At 41.6% G+C, this 13,598-nt stretch overlaps 1 protein-coding gene across 2 annotated transcripts in view; it reads left to right on the forward strand.

Moving 5' to 3' along the window:
- Positions 1–13,598, forward strand: part of DCAF1 (DDB1 and CUL4 associated factor 1) — a 51,034-nt gene that overhangs the window by 24,947 nt on the left and 12,489 nt on the right. For both annotated transcript variants that reach the window (XM_038185798.2, XM_072044489.1), the window contains exons 14-22: positions 192–1,452; positions 2,266–2,464; positions 3,145–3,227; positions 3,988–4,072; positions 5,527–5,760; positions 6,282–6,375; positions 6,866–6,970; positions 7,733–7,806; positions 8,765–8,869. In XM_038185798.2, coding sequence (XP_038041726.1) covers positions 192–1,452; positions 2,266–2,464; positions 3,145–3,227; positions 3,988–4,072; positions 5,527–5,760; positions 6,282–6,375; positions 6,866–6,970; positions 7,733–7,806; positions 8,765–8,869 — 2,240 coding nt within the window. The remainder of the gene's footprint in view (positions 1–191; positions 1,453–2,265; positions 2,465–3,144; positions 3,228–3,987; positions 4,073–5,526; positions 5,761–6,281; positions 6,376–6,865; positions 6,971–7,732; positions 7,807–8,764; positions 8,870–13,598) is intronic.

The following is a 13,598-nucleotide window of genomic DNA, read 5'->3' on the forward strand; positions in this document are numbered from 1 at the left end:
GAAAAATGTTTTGTCAGGGAGGCAGAGGAATGTGTCTTACGCTAGTTAGAAAAAATGAACTTCAAAAATTCCTGTAATTAAGAGGAATTACGTATTTCTCCCCGTTATCTGGAAGACTCCCTTACTTGTCTGATTAAACTGTGTGAGATGCGCTTGGAATTATTAAAGAAATTATTTCTTTCCCTCACTAGGTATTAGTATCATCCTTGGAGTTGCTGAGGGTGAATTTTTCATCCATGACGCCGAGATTCAGAAATCAGCCCTTCAGATCATCATCAATTGCGTATGTGGCCCCGATAACCGGATCTCCAGCATTGGCAAATTCATCTCTGGAACTCCTCGGCGAAAGCTTCCTCAGGCCCCCAAGAGCAGTGAGCACACATTAGCTAAGATGTGGAATGTGGTACAGTCCAACAATGGCATCAAAGTGCTGCTGTCATTGCTGTCTATAAAGATGCCGATCACAGACGCAGATCAGATCCGAGCGTTAGCCTGCAAAGCCTTGGTGGGGCTCTCACGCAGCAGTACTGTCCGGCAGATTATCAGCAAGCTCCCCCTCTTCAGCAGCTGTCAAATTCAGCAGCTGATGAAAGAGCCGGTGCTTCAGGACAAGCGCAGCGAGCATGTGAAGTTCTGCAAATATGCTGCTGAGCTGATAGAGCGTGTCTCGGGGAAGCCCTTGCTGATTGGCACAGATGTCTCCCTGGCTCGGTTGCAGAAAGCGGATGTGGTGGCCCAGTCAAGGATCACGTTTCCTGAGAAGGAGCTGCTGCTCCTGATTCGGAACCATCTCATCTCTAAGGGCCTAGGAGAAACTGCATCTGTCCTTACTAAAGAGGCTGACCTACCCATGACTGCAGCATCTCATTCATCTGCCTTCACCCCTGTTGCGGCTGCTGCCTCTCCCGTGGCCCTGCCTCGCACTCCTCGCATAGCTAATGGCATCTCAGCCCGGTTGAGTAGCCACACTTCCGTAGGTTCCCCTGCCACCTCTGTCCATGCTCAGGCAAGGCCGTCTGCATCCCAAGGTCCACTTGCCCTTCCAGGCCCTTCTTATGCCAGCAACTCTCCTCTGATTGGCAGGATTAGCTTTGTCAGGGAGAGACCATCTCCCTGCAACGGCAGAAAAATCAGAGTGTTGCGACAAAAATCGGACCATGGCGCCTACAGCCAGAGCCCAGCTATCAAAAAGCAGCTGGACAGACACCTTCCTTCCCCACCCACGCTGGACAGTATAATCACAGAGTACCTTAGGGAGCAGCATGCCCGCTGCAAGAACCCTGTTGCCACCTGTCCCCCTTTCTCTCTCTTTACTCCCCACCAGTGTCCTGAGCCAAAACAGAGGCGCCAAGCGCCAACTAACTTTACCTCACGGCTGACCCGCAGGGCAGCCTTTCCGAAGTACGGAGGGGTGGATGGTGGCTGCTTTGATAGACACCTTATATTTAGCAGGTAAGGAAGAAAAACGTTTCTTGCTCCCTCTCAGGGTGTGCCCTGTGCCAAAAAGCTTTGCCTGGAGTCAGGCTACGGTGTCCCACAGCGGAGTCTCCTTGGACAGACAAGTGTTTTAATTCAACAGTGGCAATTGGGGAGCTTTGAAAAGCAATTCCAGAAGTTGTTCTGTTTCTCTTGTCCGTAATACTGACCCTTAGCACATAAAGCACACTCTATTTTCAGTGTCATGTTAATTCATTGGCAGCATTGGCTAATGAAGCTCATACTTCTGTACTCCTCTGGAAGGTAAGTATGTAATGACAGCTTTAAAAGAGAGTGTAGCACAGCCTTGAGGTTGGTTTCCTGATGGACCCAGGCCTACTGACAGATGGAGGACAGTGGAATGTGTATTTTTCATCGTGCAGCTTAATTTTCAGCACAGCAAGTTGCTAGCCTTATGTGGCCTTTGTTTGCTGAGGTTAATTTGGAAGATGATACTAAGTTTACAAAAAATAATTTTCCAGATGACAGCATTTTCAGGTTTTCCATCAATCCAGCTTTGAAGATGGACTCCAAGTGCTTCAACTTAATGATGTGCTATAATAGAAGTACCTAATCATGCAAGACAAACCCTGAAATGTTGTAGACACTGCTGTCACATATTCACTCAAGCAGTAGCCTTATAATTGATACTTGGCTTGTCTGAGATGAAAGCTACAACTTTTTACCTATGTGATCTTTAAGGACTGGTTTTAATGTTATCACACGGTAGTTCAGTTTTGCTTTTCTGCTCTCTTTTGGGTGTGACCCTTTTTTTTCTACCTTCTCTAGGTTCCGTCCTATTTCTGTGTTCCGGGAAGCAAATGAGGATGAGAGTGGCTTTACCTGTTGCGCGTTTTCTGCACGGGAACGATTCTTAATGTTGGGTACTTGCACAGGGCAGTTGAAACTCTACAATGTATTTAGTGGACAGGAAGAGGCTAGTTACAACTGCCATAACTCTGCTATCACGCACCTTGAGCCATCCAGGGTAAGTAATCAAAGACCTGTGCTGAGTTTTAGAAGTTCTCATAGACTAAAGCCTGGTATATTTTGGGCCTGTCTGGCTATGTAAATGTGAAGTGTACCTACTGGCTGGCCTCTAATGCCCGTCCTGAAAGTACTCATAGCAGTTCTGTGCTACCTTTCTGAGTTCTGTGTAGTTTTTTCTTCCCAAGATAATAGAGAAGATGCAGGGGCTGTGTGCTTTCATAAATAATGTGTGTGTCTGTAAGTGGTAAAACGCTTAAAGTGACTACATTTAAGAGAGATGTGAGATATAATACCAGAGTTTATGCAACAATTCTTTGTTGAAGAAAAGTCTTGTGGGAGATGATTCTAGGAAGAAACCAGGAGGTAACCCATTTACAAGCAGAATAAACTCCATTCACAGTGCATCAGAGTTCAGGCAGGGGTTATCCTGCTTTTATCTGCTATTAACATCATAGATCGTTCCATTGTTATGTTTTCATTCATCTGTATAGCATAAAGAGCCCTTGGCATAACATCAAATACTGAGACATCCCCACAGAAGTAGTTTCTCAAGCACAAGACCTGCAGCAGTTCCTAAATTAATTTTGTAAGCCTAAATTTAAGAGTACAGGTAAAATAATCTCTGTTTTCCCTGGCATTTTTTCTTTTCTCCTCCTCCACTCCCATCTGGAAATACAGGATGGATCTTTATTGCTGACATCTGCTACATGGAGCCAACCTCTGTCTGCGTTGTGGGGAATGAAGTCTGTCTTTGATATGAAGTAGGTGTACTCTGATCTGTGGGGGTATATTGTAGTTAGAAGAAACATTCAACATATGCAGAATTCCTAAGAGCAGACTCTGAAAGGACAGCACAGCTCCCACAATGTCTGTGATTAAAAAATAAAATATGCTCCTTTTCTTGTTTAGTATCTTCCCTGTTTTGTTGAGTACAGGCACCGTAGCAAAATTCTACCTACCAGAAGTGCTGTTTGATGCAAGATAGATGAGTAAAATCACTGTTGTTCCTGAAGACAAAGAAATGTTTGTAGTCTTATTCTCATGTTAGTAAACTACCTTGACAATCTTTTTGTAGATAGTTACAGAATTTTATAATATGGTAATTTGCATGCTGAAATTTTTAGACCTGGATATCCCAAAGGCAGCTATGTCAAATTGAGTTCAGTATTTACAAATGTCTTTTCTCACCAAAAGACATGTAGCCATTTAAAGGTCACTCCTACAAGTAATGTTATGTTTATGGCAGACCCTGTTGCAGCAGTAATTTGGTTACAAGCCTAATAACTTGTTTCTTGTGGTTTTTAACTGGTGTGTTGTGAAGGCTGTGTGTCTGTGATAGATACTTCCCTACAAACGCCAGTGGAACACGGTAGCATGCTATGGTCAATGGTGAAAGGAAGTCTTCTAGTTTCTAGACTTCAGTTTTTGGCATTGTTGGAACCTCTGCTCGAGGTGCTGTTTAGTTCACACAGGCGGTTTGAATCTGCAGTTCCTTGACCTCCTTACTGACTCTATCTACAGGCATTCCTTCCCTGATGACCACTACGTGGAGTTCAGCAAGCACTCTCAGGATAGGGTCATTGGCACAAAAGGAGACATCGCCCATGTAAGTTCCATTAAAAGTCATGGCTGTGAAACTGTGACAAGAATATAATTACTCACAGAGTGTTTACTAATGGATCGGGGTGCTATGATGCACAGAGTATAATGGGTGAGCAAAGAAGCTTTAGAGAAAAAGCTTTGGAAGTATCAAATAACACTTCTCTCTGTGTTTAAGGGTAGAAACTCGACCATTCCAAATCATCTGTAGCATGAAAAATGTGCGGTGTGTTGTTTCTCTGGTTATACTGGGCAACAGAAATCTGCTTTTTGTTCGTTTAAGAGAAGTTATGTCAGGCTCTTCCCCTCCCCCCCAAAGTTGACTCCTTTGCCTGATTTTTCATTAATAGTAATAAAAATAAATAAATAAAAAATCTAGCAGTAGCTCAATCAACAGCCATGGAAAATGGTTTACTAAGTGTCCTTATTCTTCTCTTTCCCCCAGTAATCTAGAGCTTACTTATGGGTGTCGCAAGTTTAATTTTACCGATCTAATTTCATAGAATACTGCAGTATTTTGTATGAATACCTGCAAATTTGACAGATGCAGGCTTCAGTGATTCTGCTCCTCGGTGCTAATCTGCATTCATTAGAGACACTGTCTTTTGAAAAAGCATTTGCATAAAAATACTGCCGTGAAACCTAAAATCATATATAATTTGAATAAGTTATTTATTGCTCTTGATTTTTGGAAGTATTTTGCATTTAAGCAAACCATGCATTCCTGCCCAGTTTTTTTTAACTTTATCTGGAAGTCAGATCTGTTTGTGCTTTGTGTTTGTCTGATAAGCAGATTGCTTTCCAATATTGAAGATTTTTTTTCCTTCTCTGAGTTTGAAAGAGGGCTGGGCTCTTCAGGGTATTACAGATCAAATTTATCTGATGGTCATAAACCCTTTGTACTTGGTAAAGCCCTTTTTATTTTCCAAGTCGTCTTTAAAGCTTTTTACAGTTTACTGGGGCAAAGCATAGAAAGTTGCCCGTAAGTGTAAATACCAGAAATTTTAACTCCTTTTCTGTAGATATGGCTATGACCCCTTCCTCTACCCCTCCCACCCCCTTGTGCTTTGGGGTTTTGATGTTTTTATAATACCATCTGCTCTGAAAGCAGTTGAATTGCTGAAACAGGCTCTGACTAAGTGGTACCTTTTGTCTACAGCTTTCTGCCCCACTTTTCAGAATGGGGTTAATTTCTTTGGAACTAATGCTGATTGTGTTAAATATATTGGCAAACCTGCAGTAAGTTAAGTACTGGCCAAATCATGTTGTGAGACTTGGTTCCAGCTGTGAAAAACTATTAGAGTAGCAGAGCAAGTGATATCTTTATAATGTTCTTGCTTGAAATTATAAAGCAAAATGGGGCTGGGGGGATTCTGGAAACAATCTATAATATGGGATGTTCTTAGGCACAGGTACGTTACAAATTGTGACTAATTTTTCTTTTTCTTTTTAATCTAAAAGATCTATGATATTCAGACTGGCAACAAGCTATTGACTCTGTTTAACCCAGATCTTGCCAACAACTACAAGAAGAACTGTGCCACGTTTAACCCCACAGATGACCTTGTCCTAAATGATGGTGTCCTCTGGGATGTCAGATCAGCACAAGCCATCCACAAGTTTGATAAATTCAACATGACCATCAGTGGTGTTTTCCATCCCAATGGGCTAGAGGTCATAGTCAACACAGAAATTGTATCCTTTGGCCATGGTGGTAACGTGCTGAGAGGCCAAGAATTTGCATTGAAAACCAAGTAGCTGTTTGAAGTTGTATAAACGGTCTGCTGGGTTAAAAATTATAAACAGTAACAACTTGTTGTCTTTGAAGGGAGTAAGTGGGGACTGTCAGACAAGTGGCTAATTTAAATCTAGACTGCCTCTGCCTCTGATTTTGGCCTAGTGGAAATACTCGAGAGATTTTTTTTTTTTCCTAATGCACTTGGCGGTATCTCTGCTCTCTTCTACTCCCTTACCAAGATCTACCATGAAGCTACTGCAGTAACAAAGGGAAGCTAAGTGGGAATTATGTTTTGAGTAACAGCATTTTGGGTTTGAATATGTTGAAGAGATCATGGTGCTAGAATCTGACACTGTCATATTTGTAAGAGGGTGGGAATGATGTTTCTTGAAAGCAATTAATCAGTTGTTCAGCACTGTGTTGAAACTGAAACAGAAACTTTCAATAGTCTGTTGCTCCTTAGCCTGGATTTCTTCAGTGGGACCTCCGAACTTTCCACTTGTTACACACAGTACCTGCACTGGATCAGTGTCGTGTGGTCTTCAACTACACTGGTACAGTTATGTATGGAGGTAAGATTTCTCAGTCTTAATTGCTCTCCGTGGACACATCTGGGTGGTGATAAGTAGGTATTTGTTCAGCGAAATCGGAAGCTTCAAAATCTGTCTAGCTGCGGGCCTTTCTGGCATATGTGAACTGGATTTCCACTCCCTCCCCTCCAGGAGTTTATGCTATATGTAGTGCTGACAAAGACAGTTTTCTCTAACATCAACGATATCAAAACTCATTTGTGAGATAAAAAAAAATCGACCTTTTGAGAAAGAAAATGTGTATAATGGTAGAGCTGATGATGCTTGAGGAAGTAATTTTATCCTCAATGTTTAAGCTTCAGTGATCATCGCTAGTAATAAAGGCAGCTCTAGAAGAGAAGATCTTAAATGGGTCTTGCCAAGCTATTAAGTATGAAGAAAATTCATGTCAAGAGTTTGGTTTGATCTTAAGTTCATTAAAGGTAATGACAAGTTGAAGGTGGGTTTGTAGAATAATCTTTCCTTGTATCAGCTATGTTGCAGGCAGATGATGAAGATGACCTTTTGGAAGAGAGAATGAGAAGTCCCTTTGGCTCTTCTTTCAGGACATTCAATGCAACTGATTATAAACCTATAGGTAAGAGTAAAAGAGGAACAAATAGCCTGGTCTGGAGGCTTGAAGTTTTATTGAAAGTTCTTAGTAAGATTTACTTCTTCCTCCCCCCTGCATATGTGACAAAACAATTTTTGCTATGATCTGTTCTGATCAAAACATGAATGTCGGTTTAATGCTGAAATAGGTTCAAATATCTTCTGTTCACTGTGTGAACTTCATTACTTGCTACCACTCAGCAGTTCTGGCTTTATTTTCCTTTCTCTTTTCTAAGCAGGACATAATCTGAGGTAGTAGGTCATTTGGCCAAGATGTTATTGCTTGTAATTTCAGGAAGGACCTTTTTTATTTTCATCTTATTTTCCTTTTCCTTCCAGCGTTTCCCCATGCTGGTAGTCTAAAATGTCAGTTTGGCCTTGAGCTTGCAGAGCTTCTGCAGCTATACTAATGACTGCTATAGACATAAATGTGGCTTTTGCTGTTAAGGAGGTACAGCTCATAACTCCGTCCTCTGGTTGCCACCTATCTCGGAAGATTATCTGTTATTTACTGTGCTTAGGAAAGTCAGTACATCTGTTATCAAGGGAAGATGCACTGCGGAGACCAGATTAAGAAATTACCTATTTTTTTTGTCTCCAACGCTTCTGTTCTTTATTACAGGTTGTTACAAATGTCCATTTCACTCAGAGTTATCTGCTTTTAGATATATATGATTAGATTTTGTCTTCTAGCAAGCATTAAGTAATATGCAATTAACCACTGAGTTCATTTTATGATGTTTTCCAGCTACCATAGATGTAAAGCGGAATATCTTTGATTTGTGCACAGACAGCAAAGACTGCTATCTGGCTGTCATTGAGGTAAAGGAGCTAACTGTGATCTATGTGCTATGCTTTTTCCCTTCTTTTTAAAACCTTTGGAACTGATGATTCTGGAATTGCTACTGTTAAATTTGCATCCTAAGTGGTGGTGGTGTTTTGATGGTGTTAAAGGTGCTGTTCAATTCATTTGTCTATCTACAGTTTATGCTTAAAAGCTATCTTTTTCTGCCTCGGACTCTTCAAATGCTTCCCACTTTAAAATAACTGTAGTGGCTTTGCTACTCAGAAACACAAAAATGCATTTTTTGCTATTTATATGAATGATGTAGTGCAAATTTTAATAGGAAATTAAATACCTGGAAAATGCTGTCTGCCTTGGACTTCCCATGGAGCTTTGCTGTGGATCTCTTTCTATTCCTTTCTCATGTATTTTCCTAGCAAAATCCCAGAAGCTAAGAACTTGAAGCAGAAATTACTAAGTGAAACTTCTCATTTGTTGGGGGGGAGAGGAAGTCACATTAAACTAATGGATCCAGTTCTTTGCTCTTTAATATGTTGTCAGTACTCAGTTTCTTGAACTGGCTATATACACGTGGCCACTGGGCCCATCAGACTGCTGTCTTCTGTGACTTTTTGGTAATTTTTAGCCTTCTCTCAAGGCATACAGTTCAGTGATACGGTAGGGAGGCACATATGAAAAGGGGTTGTGCAGTTAGGTGAGGACTAACCCCCAGTGTGTTCAGGATTCAATAAGGGTTTTACGAAGTCTGTGTAAGAGCACAACTCATAGATGGCAGAAGCAGAAAGTAGGTATTTACATCACTCCTTAGCTAGTCCGTGAAAATAAAAGACTGCCTTTTAGTGCTAATTGTATAGCTGCTAGTAAATGGGAGGGAAGGATTTTAGTCGTGTTTCTGTAGTTGAAATCAGATACAGTGTTGAATATGCATGCAAAACTGAATGCCTGGGACTAACTGTGTGGGCGTTTCCCCTTCAGAATCAAGGGAGCATGGATACCATGAACATGGATACAGTTTGCAGACTGTATGAAGTGGGCAGGCAGCGTTTGGCTGAAGATGAAGAGGATGAAGAAGAAGATCAGGTGAGAAGCATGGCATTAACCCGCTTGCTTAAGAGTAGCTGTTATGCAAGTATGTGAAGCCACAGGTGTTCAGTTACTACCCGTAAGCTACAAATGCCTCATTTGGTCCCATCAGAAAAGCAGATCTGGGTGAGGGCACTGAGTGCTCCCTCATTAAGTTCACAGATGACACCAAGTTAGGTGTGTGTGTCGACCTGCTTGAGGGTAGGAAGGCCAACTGCATGAGGTTCAACAAGGCCAAGTGCTGGGTCCTGCACCTGGGGCACAACAACCCCAAGTAGCACGGGGGGCAGAGTGGCTGAAAAACTGCCCGGAGGAAAGGGCCTTGGGGGTATTGGTTGATAGCCTGCTGAACATGAGCCAGCAGTGTGCTCAGGTGGCCAAGAAGGCCAACAGCATCCTGGCTTGTATCAGAAATAGCATGGCCAGCAGGACCAGGGAGGTGATTGTCCCTCTGTACTTGGCTCTGGTGAGGCTGTGCCTTGAATACTGTGTTCAATTTTGGGCCCCTCGCTACAAGAAGGACATCGAGGTGCTGGAGCGTGCCCAGAGAAGGGCAGTGAAGCTGGTGAGGGGTCTGGAGAACAAGTCCTGTGAAGAGTGGCTGGGGGAACTGGGGTTGTTTCGCTTGGGGAGACCTTATTGTGCCCTACGATTGCCTTAAAACACAAAAAAAATCTACACTGAAAGGACTGTGAAGTATTAGAACAGGCTGCTCAGGGAAGTGGTTGAGTCACCATCCCTGGAGATCTTCAAGAAATGTGTAGATGCAGAATTTGGTGACATGGTTTAATGATGGGCTTGGCAGTGCTAGGTGAAAAGTTGAACCAGATGAGCTTAGAGGTCTTTTCCAACCTGAGTGATTCTGTAATTCTATATATTTGTATTTCCCATGAGAAAGCTGGCTTTGTCTTTTCTCAAACGAATGCCAGAAGGTAACATTTTGGCATTTTTCACAGTGTGTGGAAAAATGGATTTCTGATAACCCTTTTTGTCTTGTTGCTATGTTAAAACTTTCACTTCATAGTTCAGAACACTGGACAGCAGATCCATGGAAAGTAATTGTCTTTGCAGGTAGCTGTTCCTGTTACAATTTCACTATAATTCTGAAGATAAAACAGTAGTTTGGCTTTACATACATGGCTTTCCCTCCTGTCCTCTGTGCAAGGATGCAATTGAAATCTTGGAATCATCAGTTACTGTTTCTGTCCCTAAACGGGTTGGATTCGGTTCAGGAACTTTTAGGTTGGGTGAAGAGTATAATTCCTTGTGAAACAGTGAAGGGTGTTGGGAGGGGCGGGGGGAATTACTGTTCTTTCCGAAGTGTTTCTACTTTCCAGCCATCCAGTGCTTGCCTCAGCTAGACGTTAGTTTCCATTTTTGTCTCTGCTTCCACTGTGTTTCTCTTACGTTCAGTTTCAGTGAGCATATGCACGTTTTCTTTATAAAAATCCTTGTAGTAGAAATTGATGTTGAATTGTACAATGATTAACTGGCAGCTATTGAGGCACCGTGTTGTGATATCACTGGTGGGTGTTGACTGAAGTGGAGATGTGTATTTGTGACAGAGGACGCAGTCTGAATGCTGCTGGTTCCAGGCTGTAACACAAGGTACCAAGCAAAGATCTATCAATCAGATAGATCAAAGATCTATCTATCATCTATAAAATGTGACTGGGGAGGTGTCCTACAAAAAGAGGTGGCCCCAGACGTAATTTAAGCATGCCAAAATCTTTTCAGTAAAGCTTATGGAGTATTCAAGCAAAGCTGCCTCTGGGATCAGTTGGCAAGCCAAGAGTAACTAGCGGACCGCACATAATTGCTGCTTTTTATGGTCTTCATTTCTGAAGTGTATGGATGTTTCCTAGACAGGAACTGTCTTTTAGGAATGGTTGCAATCTAGTTTCTTTAATAGGAGTTCTGACTTTAATATTACGTTTATGAATCCAAATTCCATTCAGTCTACATGTATATTTAGCAACATAAACTGCAAACCTTGCACTCTGTCCTGTAGCTGTTCATTGCTGTTCCTCCAGATTTGTTCTAGTCCATCTGATACAGGCTTACAAAATGCATCTTTTGTCTCCATAGAGATGTCCTGCATTGAGCTAGAATGAGTAGAAAACTTCCAGAATTAAGACAGTATCTCTCTGGCTCCCTTGCTTGTTAAGGTTAACCAGGGTAATTTGTTTCCTGATGAAAAAGACCTCTCTCTGTATACATACACTCACACAGATGTAGGTGTAATGTTCTTTCCTGATCAATTTCTGTGACTTAAGCTTTGAAAGATTGGAATAAACTTTCAAGCTTGTTGGGACTTGTCACAGATATTATAAAACACCTGGCTAAAAGATGCTTTCTGAGTTTTTTTCATGAACGTGGTGGAGGGGAAATTCATTTGAATCAACGTTAATTATGGTACCTCTCTGGTCAAGATTTTCAGAGTAGATACTGATCTATTTGGCCCCTGTATCCTAACACTATGCAAGTATATTTTTGTGTAAGATCTATGTGTGTTCATAGGTACATTTTTTTGCTTGTACAGAAGCAGTAAGTGTGCCAGTAGAAGCAGGCTTGCTTGGGCAAGCCCTGTTTAGAAGTCACATGATACAGAAGAAAGTCACTGTAAAAATTGGGTTTGAGGGAAGTTAGCCATAAGAACCGTGGAGAAAAATATCTGCCTGACATCTGGACAAGGGTCAGATAATAGGTCTGTATTACAGGTCTGTGGCAATATTTTTTGAAAAGCAAAAGCTGAGTCCTTAAAAATAGGCCAGATATTTATAGGCCACACATCCCTGCTGCCTTTCAATTCATTCTCTTACTTCAGTTAAGAAACAAAACAACTATATTACTCCCCCTTTCTCAAGTTAACCTTGTAAAATTAACCGATCTGTTACATAAATTACCCACTAATTAAATGATCAGGCTGATTTGGTTGGCTTGTGTATGGTACTGTTGTGCTAAATCCTTTTGCTTTTGTTTGAAATACTTGAGAAAAACAGCACTGTTGCTGGGTTCTTCCTTTGCTGTTACACCAGCCTTTCATACTAGATGTCTAGAAAGCTGCATCTCAAGTTGTGGCCAGTGATCCAGTATCGTCAGGACTTGTTAATCAAAACAAATGCTGAATGGATATTGATGCTCCATGGTCCATACCTACTGCAGTAACTGAGGGAAAGTGAAGAGGTGACATGCTTAGCAAGAGGTGATAGGTAAGCTTTTTTGGCTGGATATTATCCATGGCAGAAAGACTAGTATTTTATAGCAGAGAACTTTAATTTTGGCTTTTTATGCATTATTTCACTGTTGGCTGAGTATCTAAAGGGGTCCAACAGTGACCGATGGCCTCACTTGCAAGTATTTGCATGTTCAGCTATGGGGAAATAGGCTGAGTTCCCCACTATTCAGGCTGCAGTGAGACCCTCCTCGTGCATTTGCCCCTGCTCTGATTGACCCTGAGAGACTTCACAAAAATAAGATGGGGATTCGAGCTACTTATACCAAGACTGGGCCATCTTTTGGTTGTTAGTTTGCTTAATTCTTCAGTTCCCTTTCTTGGCTGGTTGGTCTCTGGTGTAGTTAGGCAGACCAAGAATTGGTGCAAAGAAAAGCGAACGTTATGATCTGACCTAGAAGTGGTGTGTGGCAGTTGCTGTGGGCAAGAAAAAGGGACCTCAGAAATACTAAACAGTCAGAAAAGCTAACAAAAGTGAACTGGACTGGCTGACCACAGAGTGGAGTCAAAACTGGGAAAATGAAGTCTGGATAACGATTGTCTTCTGAGTTAGTTTAAAGGATTTTTAGTGTCTGTATTTTTACTTCTTTTAGTTTTTCTTTTCCATATTAGTTCTCTAAGACCTCTTTTTTTCTCTGTAGTACATGCTATGGATGATGTTACACCTGTGAGGCTCAAATATTCTCAGTTATTCTTGTGTTTAGATAGATTTATGGCTTCAGCAGCAGATTGCGATTGCCACACTTAGCTGTCCCTGTCCTATAAAGTGTGTTCTGCTTCTTTTGCCAGAACTGAAGAACTTAATAATCCTGCACTGCTTCTGGGCTATCTAAATGGTGATGGTAGGTGTGTAATTTGTCTTTTTACCTTGGTTTGGAAAATTCTGGGTGATATGAAATGAAAGCTTTGGAGTTAAGGCAGTAAGTACTCACAAGAGAATTGTCGTTCTAGCATATGCTTTAGCTAGGATGGAGAATGGTTTTCTTTGTGTCTTCTTTGTGATCCCCATTTTGACTTTTATTTTTGGAATCTACCTGCCCATCTACAACAGCAATTCCACTGGATTTTTATTGCCGTTGTTTTGATACGGGCTTGTTTTCGTGCAGATATTTGCTGGGAAGGGGATGGGTCACTTTAATCCATTTGGCAGCTTGTGCCAAATCACCACCGTGATTTGATGGTTCTCAGCAGCTGCTGAATGGTGACTTGCATGTTCCTCAAAGCAGACGGTGACTCTGGAGTGAGATTTATTATCATCAGATGCATATGGTCATGTTACAATGAAAACATTTCATTGGCAAAACAAAGTATTGGTCAGTCCCAGCTGAACAGGCCAATCCAACAGAGGCCCAGTTACTTTGAAGGTTTTGCGTGTCTGTGTCATGGATACTTTTTCATTCATAACAGGTGAGTAATTATTGTTAGACAGGCTAAACTGACGTACACAGACTAAGAGAATAACTGGGTTTTATTTCTTTACTCCTTTTTTTG

This window comes from Anas platyrhynchos, chromosome 13, assembly GCF_047663525.1.
Source record: "Anas platyrhynchos isolate ZD024472 breed Pekin duck chromosome 13, IASCAAS_PekinDuck_T2T, whole genome shotgun sequence".
NCBI lineage: Eukaryota > Metazoa > Chordata > Aves > Anseriformes > Anatidae > Anas > Anas platyrhynchos.